The sequence below is a fragment of the Ylistrum balloti genome, unplaced genomic scaffold (genome assembly GCF_031769215.1).
Source record: "Ylistrum balloti isolate Yb309-2 unplaced genomic scaffold, AGI_CSIRO_Ybal_v1 Utg371740, whole genome shotgun sequence".
Classification (NCBI taxonomy): Eukaryota; Metazoa; Mollusca; class Bivalvia; order Pectinida; family Pectinidae; genus Ylistrum; species Ylistrum balloti.
Genome location: NW_026782874.1, coordinates 335474 through 361237, shown reverse-complemented (window position 1 = coordinate 361237; position 25764 = coordinate 335474). Strand labels below are relative to the sequence as shown.

At 34.5% G+C, this 25764-nt stretch overlaps 1 protein-coding gene across 1 annotated transcript in view; it reads left to right on the top strand.

Annotated features, from left to right (window-relative positions):
• The first annotated feature begins 1577 nt into the window (after positions 1-1577).
• The window catches only part of LOC132563463 (uncharacterized), a 39970-nt gene continuing 15783 nt past the window's right edge, over positions 1578-25764 (top strand). Inside the window, exons 1-9 of the mRNA XM_060228222.1 lie at positions 1578-1588; positions 2289-2315; positions 10394-12452; positions 15318-15351; positions 15798-15845; positions 16209-16286; positions 17222-17772; positions 18286-18318; positions 23959-24090. Of these exons, the coding sequence (XP_060084205.1) occupies positions 1578-1588; positions 2289-2315; positions 10394-12452; positions 15318-15351; positions 15798-15845; positions 16209-16286; positions 17222-17772; positions 18286-18318; positions 23959-24090 (2973 nt within the window). The remainder of the gene's footprint in view (positions 1589-2288; positions 2316-10393; positions 12453-15317; positions 15352-15797; positions 15846-16208; positions 16287-17221; positions 17773-18285; positions 18319-23958; positions 24091-25764) is intronic.

Below are 25764 nucleotides of genomic sequence, written 5' to 3'. Positions count from 1 at the left end.
TATCAATAGGATGGAATAGCCAGGAAACTTTTACAGAGTAATAATAGTTTTCTGAAGTAATCTAATCATCCTCCCCACTTGAAACAAATAAACGGTCTTGAAAATTTACTCCTGTCAATCCATATGCCGTTCGAAATGCGTGCTTTTGGGTTGAATCACTTCTAATGTTGTGGCAATACGTCTAGCTATAAAGCGCGGGAAATTCAGGCAGTCGGAATTATAACACAATACGCATGCGCACTCCACCAAGATTCTTCATGGCGGACACAGAGAACAGAAACACACAAGAGGTTAGGATACTACTGGTCACAGTGTACTTTATGGGGTTTGTGAAGTGAATATGACTATACGATGCATTTGTATGAGTATATCTTGGGGGTGCTGTATATCATTTTCTCCCCAATACTCCCATGTTTTTGTCCAAGTCGACATTGTTTACATCGTGACCCGAACCTTCCTCGGTGTCTCGCCAAAGGAAGTAGAGCAGTGCGAACGGTGTTCATCATCAATATGTCGTCTGTCTGTTTGCTCTGACCATACGTGTAGACAGGCGACACATCTTCCAACTCGTGTGCCTGCTCCGATTGTTTATTATTTGTTATTTATTTGTGATAATCACATGGTCACCAATGTTTCTTTGCCTTCGTGTTGCCATTGCGAGCTGTTTTCGGCCGAGCAGGAAACAACAGCAAAAGCAACGTGAAGTTTATGGTGATGCGATAGGTGATTATTGTTTGTCGACAATGTCCGTCATCACTGCACACGTGCCTTGTCAAGTAATTATAGTCCTTGTTGTAAGTTTCATTACTAACGCATTCACAGTTTACCAAACGCGAACACGTGTTTGTAACAGTGACTACACGCACTTATGTGTATTGTACACCCATTTGTAATACCGGTATATCATATGTAGGCATGCGTGTGTGTAGTGTCAAGTGGAGTGTAGACTTAAAAAAACATTTAATCACATAAGAAATATCAACATATATGAGCTGTGTTGTTTCTCAAATAGATATTCTGCAATAGTATTTAAAGTTATGAACATAGAGCAATGCATATTTTTCGTTGACATTTCAAACATTATTTACCTTGTATAAATGTTCACTTCAAGAGCAATTGTACATATTTGCAGGGATAAATGTTGATTTGAAATATTTTTAACATACATGTGCAAAGTTTAGAACAATACTTAACATTTACCAGTAGTACTTAAATGTATTTCCTTTAGGACGATCATTTCCAAGAATTTTTGAAAAATGAAAAATGATTAAAAAAGACAATTGTTGCAATTATGACCTTCACAATTTATACTAAACTCATTTTATTTTAAAAAAAACTAAACTTTATTTCTAATTACCATTTTTAAATCCTTGTGATATATAGGAAGGGGTAATAAAAATGCCTTTTCCCTGCCAGCGTTCTAACTAGCAACCCTGCTGTCTCTAGCCAAGCACTCTACTGCTTGACTAAGGGGAAATTTCCACCAGTCAATGCTGGTAAGGTGACTTATACTCTCAACTTTAACATACAGTTGCTTAAAATCGTACAATAATCTGTAGAATATATTTTCAGACAAGATGAATGAAAAGTAAGACATTTTAGCATGAAAAAATCGAAACTTGAAAAACGATAAAACATTCCAAGAAACTGTTCGCAGATGCTTGCGTTAAGAAACTTGAAATGACCATTTTTGTGTTGGAATTGTCTTTTTCATATTAACTCGTTGGAATCACTTCAGATCCCAAACGTTTTGAGTGGTAGCAATTCTAACAACTTCATAGAATTCTGTTAAAAATGAAAAACATAGTCATATAATGCAAATGTCTATAATAGAGTCATATGGTAGAACCGTGTAGTCCTCTTGAACACTCCACTAACTAAAGTGAAATCTTGAGATTTGTAGTTACTTGTAGTTATCATCAGGGAAGTCGTACCATCAGTGGATAATGAATTATAAGAATCGCATGTCTGATATGCTTGGTAGCATTTCCTATATTGACAGTATGTTTAGTAGTTGTTACCTGTCATTTCAATGTTTCAAATCCAAATATAGCTAATGGTGATTATGACACCTTTTGTAGGCAGAATAGAAATAAGTTGTGGAAGCTAAATTCATCAACTTCATTCTGTTCATTTTGTGCATCAGCATGCTCTAAATATTTCAACAGGAAATGTACATGAGTTTACCATTGATGGATCATGGCAAACATTACTGTACAGTTTGGGCATGTGAAATGACTAATATATTCAATGGACAATAATATCAAACTGTTATGATACAATGACAGCAAAGATACTGAAAAAAAAACTACAAAAAAATTGTTAAATACATGTATTAATTTATGAAATGAAAGATGATATTTCCTCACAAACTTTGAATTTGAATATATGATATACACCATGTTCATCTTTGCTACAGGTTGATGTCCTAAATGTTAGTTTTGATGGTAATATGACTGAATATGAGTAAATGTTTTAAATTCTTATTAATTTTACAACAAAAAGAGAACCCCAGTCCACAAGTTACCAATTTGACCATCATATAGTTTGTATGATCAAATTATTCCTCCATTAACATGTGGATGATGAAGCAGTTGTGCAGTGATTTGAGTATAGCTTTGTCAAAAAGTTGGTACCAGACATTTAAACGTTAGTCTTCCACTCAACAAAGACTAGTCATTTGTTTGTTCACAGGCTCAGAAAAAAATGTCTTTTTTGATCAGATTAAGATACATTTTTTTCTTATAATAAACAATCAATTCTAAATGTGAAAGCACAATTTTATTTCCAAATTGCCAAATTCCAAACCAGGAATATAGAGAAACCTTGCTTGAAATCCACTTCAAAGTTAAGACCGTCAATTTATTAAAACCACTTTCTTTCAGTCCTAAATATATTTTCTTTGTGCCTTTGTACTGCATTATTAAAAGCAGTTCACAATTAAGACCATTTTTTTTAAAAAGTCCCAAAGACCAATTTTGCATTGACTTTCATCTTGCTCATCAAATCACCATCCCATCACAAAGTTATCTGGTGTATATAAATCTACTGTGTACATCTGTTAAATCATAGATGCTGTTACTTTTTGTTTAATATCTTAAAACTTACATATTAATTTAATGATTGTAAAATGAGGAGAAAAGTGGTAATATTTAGAAGTCTGTCTACTTGGTCATACTCGCTATTCAGACCACCCTGCTATATAGTGCTAGTAGTGAGGTTTCACTCGATCATACCAAAGGCACCAAGTAACTGTCATCCCCAATTAAAAAAATCAACAAAACACACACAGGATACATAGTCCCCATCCAAAAATAGAAAGAAAATGTAATTTCTCTTGTAAACCTGTAGCACAGATGTAATATTTATTGAAATATCATAAGCATGTCAGCATTGATTCAAAATAGCAAATTGAGCTATGGTAATGAAATTGATGTAATAGGTAAATCAACGTTTTTGTGATGGATCTGAATATATGAAAGACATATTTTTGGCTCACTTCATAATGTTTCTAGATGCCATTCACTAAACGGTATGAAATCATATTTCTAGTTAATGAACTACCGTACAGTATATTTTGTGGATAGTAAACACTGGTTTTTCCTGCATATATATTTTGGGCTGCATAGCATGTTGATTATTTTACCCAGTGGAAACTTTACAAAAGTTTGTTAATCTCATATTTTGCATGAACATGAAAACCAGCTTTTGTTATTTCCTTTATATTTTCGCTGATTTCTCAATTTTCTCATACAAAACATCCTCAATTTCCAATAAGTGACAACATTCAAAAAGGCTAGGAAAACATTGGGAAAATTATTTTTTGAACATATATGTTAAAATCATTTCCAGTCGTCTTGATTGAAAGTTTACATCAATATCTATTTCAATTAAATCTTGATACAAATTCAGACTTTGTTATATTGATTTCAGTGATAAGTTAACTACAGTATTAGCTTTATGAAGAAAGCCAGCTTATCATACTAATGCTATATTCAGTGTTATAATGAATTATTAATGTAGATTTCATGAATATTTCCTTTTTTCACATTTCTCTATTAACATGTTTGAAATTGTTTATCCTACAACCTCCTTGATCAGAACATCAACTATTGTTAAAGAGATTTGGTGACACTTGTTTTACCATAATTTTAGCCATAAACCATTAATAAAACTTACAATATCATCACAATTTAGTGATATTGTTAAAGGTATTAATTACTTTTGATATTAAAAAAACACCAAAATACTATTCTGGGCTTGAAATATTTCAAATTCCATTTGGACCCAATTATTGTATTTTTCCATTCAAAGCGATGCAAATTCTTGTTTCTGTATTTGAACTAAAATGTGAATACATTTCCATTCATAAAATATTCTTTGGATGATTTTTTTTTAGGAAGAATGCAATACTGACTGAGCATTTAATGACCTTCAGTATTAAGTTATCCTGCATATGATTAACATCATTTTATATTTGTGTTTGTGTAACAATACTGCAAGCATTTCTTTGGCAAACACATGCTCATACTTTCACAATTCCATGTGTATATTTTCCTAACTTTTCATGTCATTGTGTTTTACACTTATAGCAGGTATTGAAACTAACCAATTGACATTTAAACATTGAAGTTTAGATGTGATGGTGGCTTAATAGTATGCATAGTCAGAGAATATAATTCCTGTAAATTTCCATGTACATCCTACTCTGTGGTATAAAGGTGATTAAAATTTTGAATTTAAAAATTGTTGTCATAGTGAATGATGGTGAAACAGAATTATTCTGTAAAGTCACTGTAGTATATGTTCTGTAATTCTTGAAACCAATTTTACAGCTTCCTCAACTAATGGCAATTTTTAGAACAGAAATAGCAATGTTAGAATGATAGGACCATGTTTCCTTTACAGAAGTAAGTGAATTTTAAGATAATTTAGTAATCCTACTCTTTTTCATTAATGTCAATAGGCAAAGCTGTTTTTGATCTATTATGTCTGTGATCTGTGTTACTGGATTCTAATCAAGTTTTGGGCTTTTTATCATGCAGTCTGCAGTATTACATGTTAACAAATGTTATCAGTAAAATGCTACCTATAATGAAAGAGCCGATTGGAGGTGAATTAGAACTAGGCTATTCTGACAATATTGGCTATACAGTAAGGCCTAGCTTGTGTGGCTGTCAGAGCCCTGGCAATATGTCTATAGTGCTTAGAATGAAGGTCACATCAGGCAGGCTGTTCCAGTGAATGAACACCCACCTGCCGGTAAGCCACATGTCTTGCTGGAGCTTCCTACAATACACACCTTCTTATAGAGAGCAGGACTGTGGGTGTATTAGTCATATCATGGCCTTCTATAACCTCAAAAATCTTGTTATTAACAATTGCACAGTCCTTTCTCTTTAGATCTTTAGATCTACTTAAAATCTTCAGTGTTGTTTGTGAAATGATAGATCAGTCTATTCTTATCATTCCTATTTATACTCCATTGTTCCAGAATGTTCATATGATAACATACCTTATTGATTTTCACTGATGACCTTTTGATGCAGATTTACAATCTGAATGCTGAAATATTGGAAACAGAAATGTAATGTACTCCTACATGTATACCGCATTAACTGAAAAAGAATTTTAACAGGACAGTCAACCATTTCAAGGTGCAAGGCTCTAGTCAATGATATATCAGTTAACAGAATGACTAAAGTTTTCAGATTTTATTTGTAAATAAACTTCTCAAATTTTGTTTAACATGTTGGGAATAATGCATATTGATCTTGAACATGCTACAATTTTTGTTGGTGGAGATATAGGAAGCATTTATTGGTCTTCAATTGTGTAAAAAAATCTGAAGGCAAAAATTTTCCCAATCCCAAACAGAAAAGAAACTGAAGCTTTTACTGAATTTAACCTTTAGATTATTACTTCTTAGATGTAGGAACCAAATAAAATCTTTTTTTATTTATACAAATGAATTCATACTTTGGCCAATATACATAAAACACTAATGACTGGCTGTTAATGGGACATCAAGCAATAACAAACAAATAGAAATCAAACATTCAGTGTTGGTGAATTGATATTTGATTTTGAAGCTTGTACAATCATAATTTATCATCCCTTGATCAGAAAGCACTCAACTTTCACTTAGCTGTCTAGGATTTGATTGCTGAAATGAACGTGAAAAGGTATGAATGCGTGCTCGACCACATGGGTTTTCCCTGCGCATTCTAGTTTCCTCTTACAGAAAGACTCCTCTCTTGCACTTCCATCTGGGCCAACAAGAGTGATTAATATAAGTGATAGCTTGTTTTGTAATTGTTGTATAACATATAAAGTTTTGATTTATATTTATCATTCTAATGTCTAATATTAATGTATTGTTATATTAATCTATGACCTGTAATGATACTATTGTAGCCATCTTCAATCTAGTATTCACAATACCTATGATACAGTTAACAGGTCAGTTGAAATTCTTCCCCTATTTACATCCATCCCTTATAACAAATTATAATATGTGTAACTTATCAATATCATGGAAATATTTTATTTATATTACTAAATAAAATCATTCACTAGTTCAAATTCAGCTTACTGTAAATTTAGAAATAATTAAAAAAATGATTTGACACAGATTTTATCATTTCCATCAGTAAATTAATTAATTAAATATTTTTCACAAATTAATTTTGACCACATTGTGTTGAGGATTTTTCAAGCAATGAAGACTTAATCAACTAGGTATACTAAAGGTTCACTGATTGGTTGATACTTCATTTGGCTGTAGAATTAATGTTATTAAGTAGCTGTGACGGGGAGATGTGTTTTATCCTCGTGGTCTGTACACTTGTACAGGTTATATAAGCACACAATACAGACTTGCATATATCCAACACATTCACAGGCAAATACACATGAAATTTGAAATAATTCTGGATCAATGTCCCATATAGAGAGATCTTAGAGCAGTTGTGTAATAACATGCCATTTAAAAGGTATAAATATGAAATTTTACAATGTCTCCAGTGAGTGTTTTTTTACATATATCTTTCATAAAGTATCAGTTTGGTTACATTTTGATAATAAATCTTGAAAATGCATGTATTCATAGGACGTTAAGCAATTATTTAACTTTGAAAAAAAAATCTTCAAAAAAAGAAATAAAACAACTACACACATGTCTGTTAGAATGTGTCATGGATGTAAGGTTCCTGACCATTTACACTGGAGCTATATAGTGTTCTTAGCATGCTATTGCTGGTGTGTACCTGTACATAATACTTGGTACTGATATGTAAATGTTGTTATTCTAGGCTATATATAGACATACTGGGGTTATCTGGAGGCACTTCTCCATGGAGGACAGAACTGGGTTACCTCAATCATAATCCATAGCCTTACATGCTGTCTCAGTAGAGCTCGACAGTGTTTGTCAGTGTTGTATTTGGGCTTTGTAGAATTATAGCCTTTAAGTGTCGCTATATTTAAGTCCTACAGACTCCCATGTTCATTTTGTGTGACAGTGGCAGTGTGGTAGGACAAAGTTTGGAAAAACAGGTCTTCATGTACAAATATAGGATGGCAAAGACATGACCAGATTCTCCTTGAGAAAAGCAGAATGACCCTGAAAATATCTGATTTTGTTTCTTCCTTTATACATGTGTTTGAAATCTGTTGGCTATATGATCTGTTGTATAACAATAGAATTGTAGGTAATTATCAGATTGGTCATTCAATTAATGTCATAACAAAAACATGTTAAGCACACTTCTAAGATTGACAATAGTACTTATGCACATCTTTTCTTGTATGTTAATCAACAAAAAAGCCAAAGATGGTAAGTTGTATTGGTAATAAATATTCAAATTTTTAAAAATATTCATGACACATTTTACCAAAAGTATCAAAAACCTGCACTAGATCTATTTCAGAATTGCAAATTATCTTCAGTGCATATTGTACTGCAAGTTTCTATAATAGTTGATATAGTCCCGGCACTTTATAAGTAACTCCTAACAGAATTGAGTGATAACTATACCAGTCATCAATGACTCATTCCTATATAGTATTCACACTAAAAGCATCAATCTTGTCAATCCCTTCGTACTCTGATCTGGGTGGTTATGCCTTGCTTTGTAATCACTGGCTGAAAGATGGAGTAATTATTAGAACAGCTATATCTGGTTTATTGGGTCGCTAGCCCAGTACTTGGGGCAATTGACTGTCAACTTCTGCAATGGAAGAGGTTAATATACAGCATGACAGGAAAACCAGTACAGTGTGCTGTACATAAAAAGGACGTTATGAATGGCAAATCTCTAGATGTTTTCTTTGTACCGTATAAATGTGTTGGCTCATAAATTATGAGGTCCCTGATAGTTCTAGTGTATGTAGTGCTTCAGGAGTTGCATAGTTTGTTAAGCTTTGGAACCATGCTAGGTCATTTGTGTATCAATTTGATTGGGGGAAAAATTAACATATCTTGATTAGAAGGTGAGAAATCTGTTTTTTTTTATATTAAGGATCAATTTTTGAAGTTGACAAAGCTTTTGTTAAATTTAAAATGTTAAAGACTTTGATTAGAGGGTAAAAATAACAACACACCATTGATACATTGTAACAGATACATGTATAAAAAAAATGATATTTTATGCAATAGGAAATAAGTACTCCAAGCTTAAGACATTTTGACTGAGAGTACTTTATCTTTCTAAACATGTCACTAGAGTGAATATTGTATTGTGGCGATAGTATCTCTTGCACAACAATTGATATATTTCTGTCTTGGAGACCTATCCGCTTAAACAATGTCCTGCTCACATTATAAAAAGAAGTGGAATTTAAATCGGACTGGAAATTTTTTAAATAAATTTTCAGGAGCTAAAGCATTTGAAATGCAAAATATGTTTAAAGAAAAATAGCACAAAATTTCATATTCATAAAAAAAATGTATGCAAATGTTTTTTAGATCAGTGATTTAAATGCTCTTTCACACATGGCTTGAGATGGTAGTAACCAGAATCCATTATCACTTTTATCACGATAGCTAGTTGGTGACACCTCCAGGTTGTTTAAATGGAAATTGTTATGATAGATATTAAAATAGCTGTTTATTTCTCCACAGATTGTTTAAATGGAAACAGTTATGATAGATATTAGAATAGCTGTTTATTTCTCCAAAGATTGTTTAAATGGAAATGGTTATGATAGATATAAGAATAGCTGTTTATTTCTCTACAGATTGTTCCAATGGAAATGGTTATGATAGATATTAGAATAGCTGTTTATTTCTCCAAAGATTGTTTAAATGGAAACGGTTATGATAGATATTAGAATAACTGTTTATTTCTCCACAGATTGTTCCAATGGAAATGGTTATGATAGATATTAGAAAAGCTGTTTATTTCTCCACAGATTGTTCAAATGGAAATAGATTGTTCAAATTGAAATGGTTATGATAGATATTAGAAAAGCTGTTTATTTCTCTACAGATTGTTCCAATGGAAATGGTTATGATAGATATTAGAATAGCTGTTTATTTCTCCACAGATTGTTCCAATGGAAATGGTTATGATAGATATTAGAAAAGCTGTTTATTTCCCCAAAGATTGTTTAAATGGAAATGTTTATGATCATAGATATTAGGAAGGATAAGATATTACATATCAATAAGACCTAATTACCAATAGGTTGGAGAAAGCTCTCCTGATATCATTGATTAGTAAATGTAATGATGACATTTGCTGTGTGCTTTAGTATACAGGTATCTTGTATATTAGCATATTTGAAACTTAATAATATTTTCTGTAAATATTGCATATCAGTATTACTTGTTAAGTTTAAGCTCACCAGTTGTGAATTGTTGGGATCTTAAAATTATGATCCTCCCCCAGAATCCCTATGTCAGCATTCTTCCTGCCAACTTAATTATCTACTTCCAACTACATCAGTATGCAATATTACCCCACCTGTTACATGTACTTACAGCCATTTAACAGACTTTTATCTCATCAAACTGACAATAAAATTTTGAGATTTTTGTAGAAAAAGATAATCACCTCATGACAACAATAAACTGAGAAATTTTCACTTTTGTTCAACTTTGCAATTTTCCACCCTTCAAGAATTAAAAGAACAAATTAACGAAATGAAAAATTATCTTTTCCCATTAGGGGAAAGTTTGCTGAAATACAGTGTATCCAAAGCATTGTTCATCATTGTGAATTTGTAATATATATTTATCATTTTGTTGACAAGAATTTTATGAGCAATGTAATCACTGATTTCTCTAGTTTCTGTGTTGTTGTCATTCATTGATATTGCAGTATAACATTTGTTTATATGTATTTACAATTAATATTTTTTAGTATAACTCATATCATGGTTTTGTGTTACAGAATGCAGCCCCCATTGGAGAATCTTTGAATGTGGATTGCGCGGGAGGAAAGGAGGGTGAAGCTCTCGCCAAAATGAAAACACAGGAAGTGGTCCATAATGGTAACAGACTAGTGGATGAAACAGGTACTGAAAAGGTAGCTGATATATCCTCAGGTCATACTACTACTACCAATGGATACCAATCTGATGGCACGGGAACAGACACTAAAGAAGCTGGACTTGGTGTTGTGGCAGCTCCTAAAATTGATGTACAGGAAATTGATATGGACAAACTAAAGAAAAAGGCAGTTATTAATGGGAATATGGTTCCAGTTTCTTTTGTAGAAACAACAGATGCCAAAAACACTACAGAACAAGTTAAAAAAGACTTTAAAGACAATTCAAGTGAAACTTCTGATAACACAGAAATCATTTCCTCTTCTTTTGACAAATCTGTGCCACTGTCATTAGGCTGTGATAAAAATGGTCACATGCAGGCGAAAGAAGTACATGAAGTATCGGCAGATTTACCAAGTACAAGGCCTACTGAAAATCTAGAAACAGTTTCAGGGTCTGTAAGCACCAGGACAAGTAGAAGCCGCAGCAAAACTCCAGTCACCACACGGAGCAGAAGCGGAACCCCAGTCAGTGTTGCGGGTACAGCCTCTTCTATAGACGATAGTAGGAGTAGTACTCCATTGAGCACTGCACTTAGCAGCTGTACTACAGTGATTTCTGATGGTAGCAGGAGTTCATCTCCAGATCCCACCACAAAGATCGAAACTGCTATAGATAAAGTACAGTGTAATTCTAGCATTCAGGAAACTGCCACAGGTGAAAGTAACATGAAAGACTCCATGACATTGACAGAGACTCTGAAAGACAAATGTGTCGAGGAATCTGATATTTTAGAAAATTCGTTGAAAGTCTCAGAAAGTCAGACCATTGAACTTAGTTCTGAATCAAAAGTTGCTGTGCACTCTTCTGTAGATGAAGCAGCAGACACTACAAACCCTCCATGTGACACTGAAAAAAAGGATTCTTTAGATGCAAATTCAAGTGCCCGTAGTTCTGTGGAGCGTTCGTTCATCGATAATGCACGAAGCTCTGAAGAGCGAAATTTAGAAAGTCCATTAGGTAATCTCTCAGGTTGTCGAAGTTCAGAGGAACGATCTCTGGACTCGACAGACAGTGCAATGTCAAATAAATCCAGAACAATTGTGCCTAAAGCCCGAAAGTCAGGGTTTCCTTCATCATCTGCAAAAAAACGTGACATGGTGCTTCCAAACAATGTCATTGTAAAGTTACCCGACTTTGATAATCCTATCCAAATTGATAGTCGGACACTGGAGAAAATAAGCAGATTAGGTAAAATGGAAAACAAGCATAAGGGGGCAGGTCCCTCTAAATTTCATGATAAACATTTACAAAAGAAATCTTCTCCAAAGCTCTCAAAACGCTCACCACCTATTCTATCTAGTCCAAGTAAGAAATTTCCTTATAAACGAAGAAAACGGAAATTAGGAGGTTATAAACTTCCCAATGAGATTCGTAAAGGTAAAACAGGAAAAAAGAAAAATGACTCTGAAAGTGGAAAGGACACTAAAGGTTCAGATTGTGATGATAGTATAGATTATCAAATGAATGTAGACATAAACGAGAGTCAGGATATTGAAAGTGATGCATCTGCAATGGATGTAGACGATGGATCTTGTGTAGAGGAACAGTCATCAGTGCTGTCACATGTTGATGACAAACCAACTGCCATTACACTGGAAGCTGAACTCCATAATGAACATTGTAATGTAGGTGAAGGTGATAAAGTGTCAACTAATTCCATGGTTGTTACAAGTCCAGAAGCATCCAAAGATGGCAGCAATAAATGTGTATGGGACATCTTCAAGAATTCTAATTCCACACCAAAAAGTAAAAATATTTTGGGTAGTACACGAAGCACAAAGGGAACATGTGTCCGGAAGTTAGATAAAATTGGAAAGGAGTTGCATAAAGGTAAAACTATGGACGATTATTTGCTGGGAAACCACATAAAATCTGAACTGGAAGTGGAGACCCAGGTATGTACTAGAAATGTATCTAGGGGGATTATCCCATATTCATTGCATACAATACATTTGTTTTGAATCAAAATAGATTGATAACAAATAAATGTTGGGTTTTCATAGGATAATATATCAAAATGAAATTTATAAGTTAGTTAAAAGTTTGATATAAAGTACAGTGCAACTTCCTCAAACCAAACCTTCCCAAACCCATCACTTCTTGAAACTGAACGAAATTATAGTAATAAAAACCCTCCCAGCACCGATCCCTCTCAATTATGTATACTGCACTAGATCTGTGTGCCTTACCTTAACGATCAAGACCTGAGTACCAGCCAGCGGATCGTGGAATCCACACCTGTGGTACCAGTGACAATTGTAAGCTTTACACCCCCGGTGTGTATACCTGTCACAGATAGGCTTTGTACACCATACCTATCCTACCTGTCACAGGTAGGCTTTGTACACCATACCTATCCGACCTGTCACAGGTAGGGTTTGTACACCATACCTATCTGACCTGTCACAGGTAGGTTTTGTATACCATATCTACCTCACCTGTCACAGGTAGGCTTTGTACACCATACCTATCCGACCTGTCACAGGTAGGCTTTGTATACCATACCTATCCAACCTGTCACAGGTAGGATTTGTATACCATACCTACCCCACCTGTCACAGGTAGGCTTTGTATACCAAACCTACCCCACCTGTCACAGGTAGGCTTTGTACACCATACCTACCCCACCTGTCACAGGTAGGCTTTGTACACCATACCTACCCCACCTGTCACAGGTAGGCTTTGTACACCATACCTACCCCACCTGTCACAGGTAGGCTTTGTACACCTTACCTACCCCACCTGTTACAGGTAGGCTTTGTACACCATACCTACCCCACCTGTCACAGGTAGGCTTTGTATACCATACCTATCCAACCTGTCACAGGTAGGCTTTGTATACCATACCTACCCCACCTGTCACAGGTAGGCTTTGTATACCATACCTATCTGACCTGTCACAGGTAGACTTTGTACACCATACCTACCCCACCTGTCACAGGTAGGCTTTGTATACCATACCTATCTGACCTGTCACAGGTAGGCTTTGTATACCATATCTACCTCACCTGTCACAGGTAGGCTTTGTACACCATACCTATCCGACCTGTCACAGGTAGGCTTTGTATACCATACCTACCCCACCTGTCACAGGTAGGCTTTGTATACCATACCTATCCAACCTGTCACAGGTAGGATTTGTACACCATACCTACCCCACCTGTCACAGGTAGGCTTTGTATACCAAACCTACCCCACCTGTCACAGGTAGGCTTTGTACACCATACCTACCCCACCTGTCACAGGTAGGCTTTGTACACCATACCTACCCCACCTGTCACAGGTAGGCTTTGTACACCATACCTACCCCACCTGTCACAGGTAGGCTTTGTACACCTTACCTACCCCACCTGTTACAGGTAGGCTTTGTACACCATACCTACCCCACCTGTCACAGGTAGGCTTTGTATACCATACCTATCCAACCTGTCACAGGTAGGCTTTGTATACCATACCTATCTGACCTGTCACAGGTAGGCTTTGTATACCATACCTATCTGACCTGTCACAGGTAGGCTTTGTATACCATACCTACCTCACCTGTCACAGGTAGGCTTTGTACACCATACCTATCCTGATTGGGAGGATTATAATAAACATAGAGTATAGTTATCTCTAATCTCAAATTGAAACGGTATCGAACGAGTCCATTGTTTCACCAAAGCGAGAAACAACTATAGATAAAGTGAAAATAAGTACTTACACAGACTATGAAATCCTCAATTTGGCATCCACATTTTCCAATAACTGAATAATGATATTTAATACATACCAAATGAGTATGTTAATCAAGTACTCTATTAGAAGAAAAATTTCCATAGTAATTAATGTCTTTACATCATGGTAGGTAACACTTTCAGACAAGTCAAATATTGACTTGGGCAACGTCAGGCAGTATGCAAGGTTACTACTGAGATTATTGGACAATGCACATATTTCTCTTCGTCCAAAGACAGCGTCTCATATAGTATCACTGTTTTCACTTTAGCAAAATAGTTTTATCCTATAAAGCTTTTTTCTGTGGTCAGTTGGATACGTGCAGTGTATTAAATGCTGAAAGGAAACAGAATGTTAATGTAATGTACAAAACAGAATCAGTTCGATTCTATCCAAGTCCAGACTGGTCAACTTGCTTCACTTCTACAAACTTAACTTCCTTAAACTGGCCAAATATTCATGTCCCATCCATAGTTGGTTTTGAGAAGTTCCACTGTATGAGATTTCAATCCAATATGACTTCATGCTTATTAAATGGAAAAAGAAATACATTATTCCTTTTGGTCCATTGTTACGTAATGTAAATTAGTATTTCTGTCATGTGGGTCAGTTTTTCTGCTTTACAGCTAATATGCTATATCTATAATGGTAGTATATAGTTTTCATTCTTCAGAGACAAAGTTCTGTTTTTTGTAAATTAACGTTAGATTTCTTGCCATTAGCACAAATAATGACCTTCATTTTCAGCTGTGGCTTTGTTTGTCATAGATACATCATTCAATCTTATATTCACAATTGCTTTATTGATTTCATCATCACATTTTTTATTGCATTATGAAAAACTGGAAGGAAATTTTATCATTGGATAAATTTAGTGTCCTGTTTTGTACTTTTGTTTGTTAATTACCAAATGTTGTATTGCAAAAAACAATGCTATGAAAACATTTTGTTTCTTGTTCATTGAAGGTAATGGATATATTGTAATATGGTGAAAATCAATTCACAGTGTATGGTATGATATAGAATTTGTTCCATTCTTTCAGGTATCTGAGTCAATCGTAATGAATACTCCATCTTGTAAGTATAATGAAGTATTAACATGCTCACATATAAATACATACAAACAAAAGTCATGTTAGGTGCATATTTCAAGGTCAAAGGCCAGTGTTATGAAATAGTTTAGATTCCTTCCTTTTAACTTTACATACTGATTCCTGGTTGTAGGTATGTGGAGGCATATCATTGTACTATCTGTATGTATGATCCCACGAGTTTGGCCTTTCGTTTGGAACTTTTTTCACTTTGTCCTATCTAATGTAACTGTTTAGATTCCCACTGCAGTACAACATATACATATATGAACCTTTAGTTTAGTTTTAAAAAGAAGTATTTATTACAGCACTTTATTTATTTCAAGAGGTAGTATTCTAACATCACTTTATATTATACAATAATAAATTTTGACAGTGTGTGACTCCATAACTGAAAATTTGAAATCAGGACAATTATTATTTCAATTGCAGCGCACAAAATAGATCCAGATGAAACGAGGAAAAGGAAAAAAGTGGAAGGTTTGCATACTTAATCATATTACTATGTGATGGACGGTTCAAATTCACAGGCTGAGACTTTGTCTCATTTCTGTTTCAAAAACTTTGCATTTGCCACCTAGTTCCATTAGTTTTGTTACACAAGGAGTTTAGCATCATTTCTTGAAATGTGGTAGCTATGGTCTTGGATTCAGATATTTTTTAAGACCACCTTAGCTGTATTGGTTTTCAAGTTGTTGGTTTTTTTTAGTTAAACTACCAATTATTGAAAAGAAAATCTAGGGAAAACAACAACAACAACAACAAAATAAAACTCAAACAGAAATGCAGTGTAATGTTTTCTTATATATGCTTGATCTAATGTTAAATCTGTTCTTTTGGCAGATGATGATTCTGATGAGGAAGTGACGATCCGTGCCAATCCCATGTCAACCCCACAGTCCGCCATTCAGCATCAGTCCGGTTAGTCAGCTTGGACTGTTTCATATTTATCATGCAATAAGCCTTGGGGACCAGTATATTATTATTTGATGTCAGGGGATGGGCTTATTACAGGACAATGAAATAGAATTGGTTTAGGATTATACTCAGTATATATGAATGTGCTTATTACCAGTCACAAGCTTAGTACAGAGTACATCTGGGAACCAATATCTTTTCATACTAGTTCATATGTAAAATAAAACCAACCTAACCTTCTCTGCATCAAGTCTGCAGTAGGTTTATTAGGTCTGTTGACAAAAACTATCAAACAGTCGAATCGTTTAAAAAGTATCTTCCATTTTATTTAGTCCACCACCATGCATGCAAATATAGATAAAAATAAGATAATGCTGAGATAAATGGAATTTAACTCTTGGAGGGATGCAGATTACATGCTATAGTGTGAAAAGAGCAACCCAGAGAGCCTGAGTGACTTGTACTTACATTGGATCATTTGTATTCCTATTAACAACTACCACAGAAACAGAAAAAAATATGGCATCATAGAAATTATAAAATTTGACTTACATATTGTTGGTAATGACCTGATGATATCTGAAATTGTAAGACTAAATTCAGAGAATGGGCAATTCAGGTTAAAATCTAAGAAGGGAATTTTCAAGAAAGCAAAATTGTTAAGCTGAGATGTAGAAGATTGATTGTAGTGCATTTTGTTTAAATGAACCTTATGATACACAATTGAGAGTTTCCTTATCTGAAATGCATAATATGTTACCTGTATTTCTAAAATTGACAGTAAAATGATTAACAGAGATACACTATCTGCTTCTAATTGTGTACTTAAGTTGAAAGTATTATAAATATGTTTAGATAAGCAAAGTTGGTAAAAGTTTCTATGATATAATAACGATTAAAGGAATTTTCACATCTGTTATACCTATCATTTCCTGCAGGCAAGAAGCTGAAGCTGGAGGACACTCGCAAGACCCTAATAACTGTGCTCAATACCCCACCCGGCTCTATGCCAACCCCAACAGGCCTACGCTCTCTACTGCCTCGCTCACTAATGGGGAGCCCAAGCAACACAATGCCAAGGCTTGAAACTCACACAACAATGCAAAATGTTATGACTTCCCACAATCCGCCAAAGCTGATAGTGTTGTCATCAACGCCACAGTCTAACGCAACACAGCAGCCTCCTTTCAGTTCTAGTATATCCATGGTAACAAAGCCCTTTACTACAGGGTCCACATCCTTGATTTCCACGCCCTTGTGTATAAAAAATAATAATACTCAGCCGCAGATAATGGAGCTGACACCACAGGGTCGGGCTCCTGTCCTTAAGAATCTGTTAACTGAAAATATGGACAGGATGGTGTGCCTTGGAGGGGTTGAACCTGACTCAGAAAAAGAAAATAGTACAGACTCTCTACCATCTAGTATGAGTTACCCAGTCACTCCACCCAAGACACCTGATGACCAGCACAGTGAGGACATGTGTTCAGTAAGTAATCTGTCTCTTTGAACAGACACCATTTTATAGATTTATACTAGTGTACACCAGTTTAAGAAGTTGTTTGTACTGTACCTATTGTAGGTGTGGTTTTAATGACGTTGACTCGCGACTTCTCTCTCTGAGGATTGCAGTTAATAAAGTGCTTCTTTTCATGTGCAAAAGTGAAATTAGGATTCTTCTTATTTAGTGATTTAATTTGAAAAATTGAAAAAGAAAAAAAAATCTTTGTTCTATCTTGAATTACCAGCTTTACTAACTCTATACATAAGTTTGCCTACTATCACACACTAGTTCCTGCAAACTAACTGCAATTCTTCTGCTAGGTATGTGATCTTCTCTTTGCTATAATATACATTTCAAGATTAAGCTTTCAAAAAAATAATTTTGAGCTTTGAAAGCGCAACTAATGATAGCACATTTTCAGTAATCAAATTATGATGCATGTTATCATGAAAAGTTGCTTCATGTAAGTCTGAACTTTACCACCCTCCTTGCTTCAAGGTTCCTATAAAATCTGGCATAGATTATATTCAAGTAAGTGTATGAATGCCTAGATCTATGTACTTGTCAAGCATTGTTTCTCTTTTCAAAGTCCTCAAATGTCACAGAAAAATTGACTGATTGAATAAAGATATCCATTTATTCAGATGCAAAGTTTTGCCTTACGTGTGACTTATATTCTGTAGGCCAAATTATCCACTACCAAACAAAATTTGAATTTTATTTGGATGAATAGCAACAACAATAAAATTAATTTTGTCCGAGGGAAATTTATGATTTTATAATAACCATTAAAAACATGCTTGGCAGGTTGAGTCTTTTTCTTTTCATATTTGTTGTTTGTATTATGATGTTAGATTTCAATTAGTTCCCCGAGTTTGACAGTAACATTGAACATTTTCCCAGGAAGGGTATGACTCCACAGTATATTGATGATAACCCATTATTCCAATTCATTGGAATATGAAAGGCAGGTGTTTTATATATCTGGGTCTAGTGTTAATTTGTCATTGGATTTAGTACTTTAAAATTATTGTCCTATTCCAATAATGAATTGATGAATTTTGGGAGATCAATTTACCAATTTAAAAATGTCCCTACTCTCCTAATATTACAATACTGTTGAATTGTGAAAATATAATGTTGATAGTCTTACAAATTGAAATTTAAAGATTTGAATTCAATATTTTGTACTAAGTGAAACAAATTGAAAAACAAAATTGAAAATTTTACAAAATATATCTAGTGAAAATGTTTATTTACTGTACTGTTGACTTTTTTTGTGTATATATAAAATATATATATGAGTCTGAATTTGGCATCAAAAATATTTGTTACGTTCAGGACAACTATTTTTGTTGAACACCATGATGTGGTAGATTTCACATAAAATGATAAAATGATGTTACATCCTGACTAATAAAGGAGAAGATTGTTCTGCTTTGAATGATGGAGAAAATACAGCTGTTTATGTAGAGTTTCTCAATGTAACAGGACACCAAAGGCTGTTCATGTGAGAATATATTTCCTTTACAAGTACATTTTCTTGTCTAATTCATGAAAAATAAATAGCGAGTAAATACAGTATTGCCATGAAAATAATTATAAATTCAGTGTTCGGCCATCAAATAAGTTTTGTTCACAAAAATAATTAGCAGACATAACAGGACACCAGTTTTGCAATCAAACAAGGTTTTTAGGGTACTAATAGATGAGATTACATTTCTTTAGTGTGTATTGCCAGTGAATAAATGATATCTAGTAAGATTTTCAAAATAATTTCTAAAAAAAATTTATCTCCAGACTATTTTATTTACCAGGTGCAATTATGGTGTCCTGTGTTACATTCAGTTCAGAATCTGAGTCCATGTTACATCCAAGCATATTTTGTTTTTAAAAAAAATACTCCCAACGTTAAATGTAATGTCATGCAAAGTTGTTTTACATAGAGTATTGTCTGTGCACATTTCACTGTTTGGTGCCCTGTGCGACCTAGGAACAACTAGCAAATAATACACCACATGCTGTGTGTTTATGCTTACTTGTTTTTCTTGTATATTGGGGTTTTCTTGTATTATATGCAATAAGAATCAAACTTATTTGTCGTAGAGTAATTAACCAGAATGTAACAATTGATGCAAAACTACGTCAATATTTTGTCATTGGTCGATCTCCAAATGTCATTTAGCAGTAAAATATACTGTATAATGATATAAGTATTAAATATTCAGTGAATTGTTATATTAGATTTTGTTCTCAATAAATTTCAAACAACGTTATTTTTCAACGCTGGTCAACATATTCATCTAATGTTTGGGGCATGTCTTTTGACTTGCATCTCTGCCACTCCAGTATAAAGGTGATCTGTTGCATCCTTGTAATGTAGATGCAAGTTAAACAGCCGGAAACTGATCTGTGATGGGCAACACCAACATGATGTTGTAAAACATCTATACCAACATACTCATAATAAGATAAATGACTAGATTTAATCTCTGGAACATAGCATTATGACACAAACTGCACAATCAGTAAACCATTTAAATTTGTTAAAACATGTTCAGAGGTTTTTCATTACATTCACTATAATCAGGATACAAACAACTACTGTGAGAATATACACAACTACAAGATGGAAATGATATACAAGTTAATGTCATTCTTGGTATATGTTTGAATGTAATATTTTTGACACAAAATATTGTGGCCAAGTGCTTATTTTTCAAAATGTTTTAAATGTAACTTAATATACATTTCTGAAAAATAAATGTATTTCATCAATGTTTTCAATCTAAATCAATTCACTTTGTTTCATATCATAAAAGAACAGATATACTAACATTAATTTTTGCTTTTGAAAACACCTCTAGACTATACACACGAAAAATGGCACGGTGTCCATGCCAGTTGAGAATTAAGATAGAAATTGTAATGTAAATATTTCATAATATTACAAAATAATATGGTAGTTATCTTTGTTTGAGGACCATTCAATTGATTTTATTGATGTATCATTCAGCAAATCAGATTTGGAGATATAAGGAAAGACGTTACATATATTTTATGATGCCAATTTCTGACTCTTATAGGAAATGGATGGTGCTATTACTTTTTAAGTTAAATTAGCACAGTAATGGGCATTTTGTACACTTAGCCATGTTGTTTTGTTTTATTGAGCATAAAAACATAGACAGGATCTTTAATCCCATGTCATATCTTCTTATCATGTCTTACTGTACCTTCATCCCTGATATCGCGTCTTACTGGACCTTCACCAGTATCCTGTCTTACTATACCTTCACCCCTGATATCCCATCTTAGTTGACCTTCACCCTTGATATCTTAACTTCCTGGATCGTCATCTTTGATATCTTCTTTTTCTGGACCTTCACCCTTGATATCTTGGCTTTCTGGACCTTCACCCTTGATATCTTGGCTTCCTGGACCTTCACCCTTGATATCTTGGCTTTCTGGACCTTCACCCTTGATATCTTGATTTCCTGGACCTTCACCCTTGATATCTTGACTTCCTTTATCTTCATCCTTGATATCCCATCTTAGTTGACCTTAACACTTGATATTCTGACTTACTTTACTTTCACCGTTGATATCCCATCATAGTTGACCTTCACCCTTGATATCATAACTTCCTGGACCATCATCCTTTATATGTTCTTTTTCATGACCTTTACTCTTGATATCTTCTTTTTCTGGACCTTCACCCTTGATATCTAGGCTTTCTGGACCTTCACCCTTGATATCTTGGCTTTCTGGACCTTCACCCTTGATATCTAGGCTTTCTGGACCTTCACCCTTGATATCTTGACTTCCTGGACCTTTACCCTTGATATCCCATCTTAGTTGACCTTAACACTTGATATTCTGACTAACTAGACTTTCACCCCAGATAACCTATCTTAGTTGACCTCCTTCACCCTTGATATCTTGACTTTCTGGACCTTTACCCTTGATATCTTGACTTTCTGGACCTTCACCCTTGATATCTTGACTTCCTGGACCTTCACCCTTGATATCTTGACTTTCTGGACCTTTACCCTTGATATCTTGACTTTCTGGACCTTCACCCTTGATATCTTGACTTCTTGGACCTTCACCCTTGATATCTTGACTTCCTGGACCTTCACCCTTGATATCTTGACTTCCTGGACCTTCACCCTTGATATCTTGACTTTCTGGACCTTCACCCTTGATATCTTGACTTCCTGGACCTTCACCCTTGATATCTTGACTTCCTGGACCTTCACCCTTGATATCTTGACTTCCTGGACCTTCACCCTTGATATCTTGACTTCCTGGACCTTCACCCTTGATATCTTGACTTCCTGGACCTTCATCCTTGATATACCATCCTAGTTGACCTTAACACTTGATATTCTGACTTACTAGACTTTCACCCCAGATAACCTATCTTAGTTGACCTCCTTCACCCTTGATATCTTGACTTTCTGGACCTTTACCTTTGATATCTTGACTTTCTGGACCTTCACCCTTGATATCTTGGCTTTCTGGACCTTCACCCTTGATATCTTGATTTCCTGGACCTTCACCCTTGATATCTTGGCTTCCTGGACCTTCACCCTTGATATCTTGACTTCCTGGACCTTCATCCTTGATATACCATCCTAGTTGACCTTAACACTTGATATTCTGACTTACTAGACTTTCACCCCTGATATCCTATCTTAGTTGACCTCCTTCACCCTTGATAACTTGGCTTTCTGGACCTTCACCCTTGATATCTGGACTTTCTGGACCTTCACCCTTGATATCTTGGCTTTCTGGACCTTCACCCTTGATATCTTGGCTTTCTGGACCTTCACCCTTGATATCTTGACTTTCTGGACCGTGACGTTTTATATCATCCCTTGGTCTTTTAGTTGTGCTCGTTTGTTTGGGACTGATAAAAAAACAAAATTGCTGACAGATGGCAATCTTAGATTTTTAGAATGAAAGTTCGTTATTGCTATTTCTTGAAATTCCTCTTGGTCTCTGATTATGCCCTTCTAATTTTACAGTTGATTTGAAAAACAAAAAATAGCTGACAGATTCTTGGAATCAGCAGTTTAAGATTATTATAACTATTTCTTGAAGGAATTTTTAAATTCAATAATTAGAATAAAATCAAAGGACAGAAGGGATAAGATCAAACTTTCAAAGTGCAAATGACAATCAAACAATGTTGGGCAAAAAGATCCCTGTGGGATCAATCTCTTGCGATATTAATGGATATTTTTAAGTATATAACATGGTATGTGAGTGATTGAATGTAATGTAGTGTAATATCTATCAGGTTGGCTGAACGCTGGACAACGATTGCTACTGAACAGCTTGATATACGGGTGGGTGGGCTTACTGCAGATTACTATGGTATCAGATTGTTGTGTTGATTTGAACATTTATGATCTATTTGATCAATATAATGAAACACTGTTTCTGTACAGCTCTTATTTCTTTCTTTTATTTTAGAGATGTTTTATCAAACTTCAGTGATTTTAGTTGAATTTTAAATTTTGCATGTGCATGATATGTTAAGATCTTCTGTTTTAGACAACATATATCACCAGTAGTGTAATGTAACTTTTAATTTCATAAGTATATGTGTGTTGTTTTAAGATGAAATTACACTTTGATGTGAATAACCAAAGTATTGTTGATTGATTGGTGTGAAATATTGGAAAGTTTTCTTGTTAATCAATTCAAAAACAGTTATCTTTCAGTTATGTATTATATTTCCTACAATATGTTCAAGAAGATACAAAGATAAAAGGTTAATTTTGAAATATCATTTATTGGTACTTTCCTATTTCAATCCTATTAAAAATTTTGTCTGTTTAGGTTGATTTAAATGACCAGAATGTGAAAATTTCAGATTGAACATTGAATGATTTCTTGTTTTATGTGTTCTTGAATTCATCAGTTATAAAAGAACTTATCTATTGACAAATCATTCCAAAAGGAAGGGACAATTAAATTATTTGATTGAAATAATTTTTTATCCCAACACTTTCTTTTTTATCATTGAAGTTGTATTAAAAATTGTACAGGAATGCTGTATGGTAACGATATCCTGTGTACTTTTTCAGTAGAGAAAAAAAAAGTTATTTCCCCTGAAAATGTTTTACAATATCATGAAAACAATTATTGTACCTGCAGGCCCCTCCAGGTCCGACTCCGCCAGATAAGGATGTCATCCCTTTGTGCTGCTGTAAAATCAATGGTGCTAGTTTTAAAAAGCTTGGATGTAGTACAACGTACTGCCAGGCCCTTGATTCTATTGATGGAAAGGTAAGGACACTAATAAATATATAATGATGTTGTGTTCATGAAAATTTATGTCTGCTTAAATTTAATCCTCATATTGGAAAAGAATGGAGGGTTGAGACAATGCAAAGGGATATTGTATGCTGCTTGATAGAAGGATATTGTCATGTGCCAAATGAGCTATTAAATGTTTTGCTTGGACGTCATGTACCCATATTGAGTTTCCAGGGCAGGTATCTACCACTGATACATAGGTGTCACACTTCGTCTCTAAATTCTGTTTGACTTTCTAACCTCCTTTTGACATTTTATCTTGCCTACCAAAATCTTATATAGAGTTGTACCATTGTTAAATGATTATGATCAACCAGTGATGTGTATACCAAAATGGACTTGCCACACCCACTTCACTATTATGACTCTAATAACACTTCTGCAGCTTTAGTATTGTTTTCACAAAATGACAACCCTTTCCAGGCCTGATTGTTGGAAAGTTGAATATTGTCAGATTTTGAGGAACTTTGCTATGAATGAGTTGGAGGAGCCTGATGATTCCACTAACAGCAGTGGTTTCATGATTCTGCAACAAATGCTGAAGTACTTGGACACTACAACTGGTCTCTGCAAGCTAACAAGTAATGGTAATAATTCTAAAGAATTTGATGGCAGGATACAAGGGTGATCGCCCTGGATATTATAACTTGTCAAGTCTTGATATCCTCTGCCATCAAGTCTATAAAATATTTCAAATACCTGAGACTCTTGTTTTTTAATTTTAAAAGAAAAGTTAAAACTTTGAATTATTAAATGCTGTCAACAAAGCTTTGAATTATCAAGTGCTGATGACAAGAGCTTTACTTTGCTGCCATTGTTGTTTTATGAATGCTACAATCATGCTACAATCATGCCTAGCCTTATGATATTTCCCTTGAAGGAATGCTGTTCTTTTTGTCTGACGTTGCTCTCACATAAAAATATAGGTAAGGGATGGGCCCTCTTTTAGGTCACCTGAGACAAAAGCTCAGGATGACCTGTTGCGATCTACTTTGTCTCGTGTTGTGCATCGTAAACTTTTAACACTTTCGACTTCTTAAGTAAAACTCCTGACCCGAATTCAATGAATTTTACAAAAACCTTCCATGGCTAAAGGCGCATTCCATGGCTGAAGGCGCACCAACATTGTAAATTATATGATCCCCTAGCCCCAGTAGTTTATTTGACTGATACTGATATCAAGCAACAGATCTGAAATCCTGAACTGAAACTCCAGAACTGTGGTCATAGGAACCAACCCATCCAACAGCATCTGTAACATAAGTAGCATATAATGGGGGAAAGATAGTTGAGATTATTAAAAATTACAAAATCAGCATATCTATAAAATGGTACAAGTATTGCTCAAAAGACACAAGTGAATAAACTCTTGATCATTGAGTACAAGATGAATTAAAATTATTATACAGCTGTCTTTTCTGTCCTTCTTGGAGGCTATAACAGCCAAAATATATCTGCCCGCATAAACTAACAAACATATTAAGAACTATTACTTTGTAAAATAGTCACATAAGCTTTGATTTTCTTTGGGCTGTCTGTAATGATGAGATAAGTGTTGTCCATCCTACAGAGTTTTCAGCCTCAGACCATGTAACTTAGGTGTTGTACAATTGGATGCACATTTGGAATACTGGATAAAAAGGT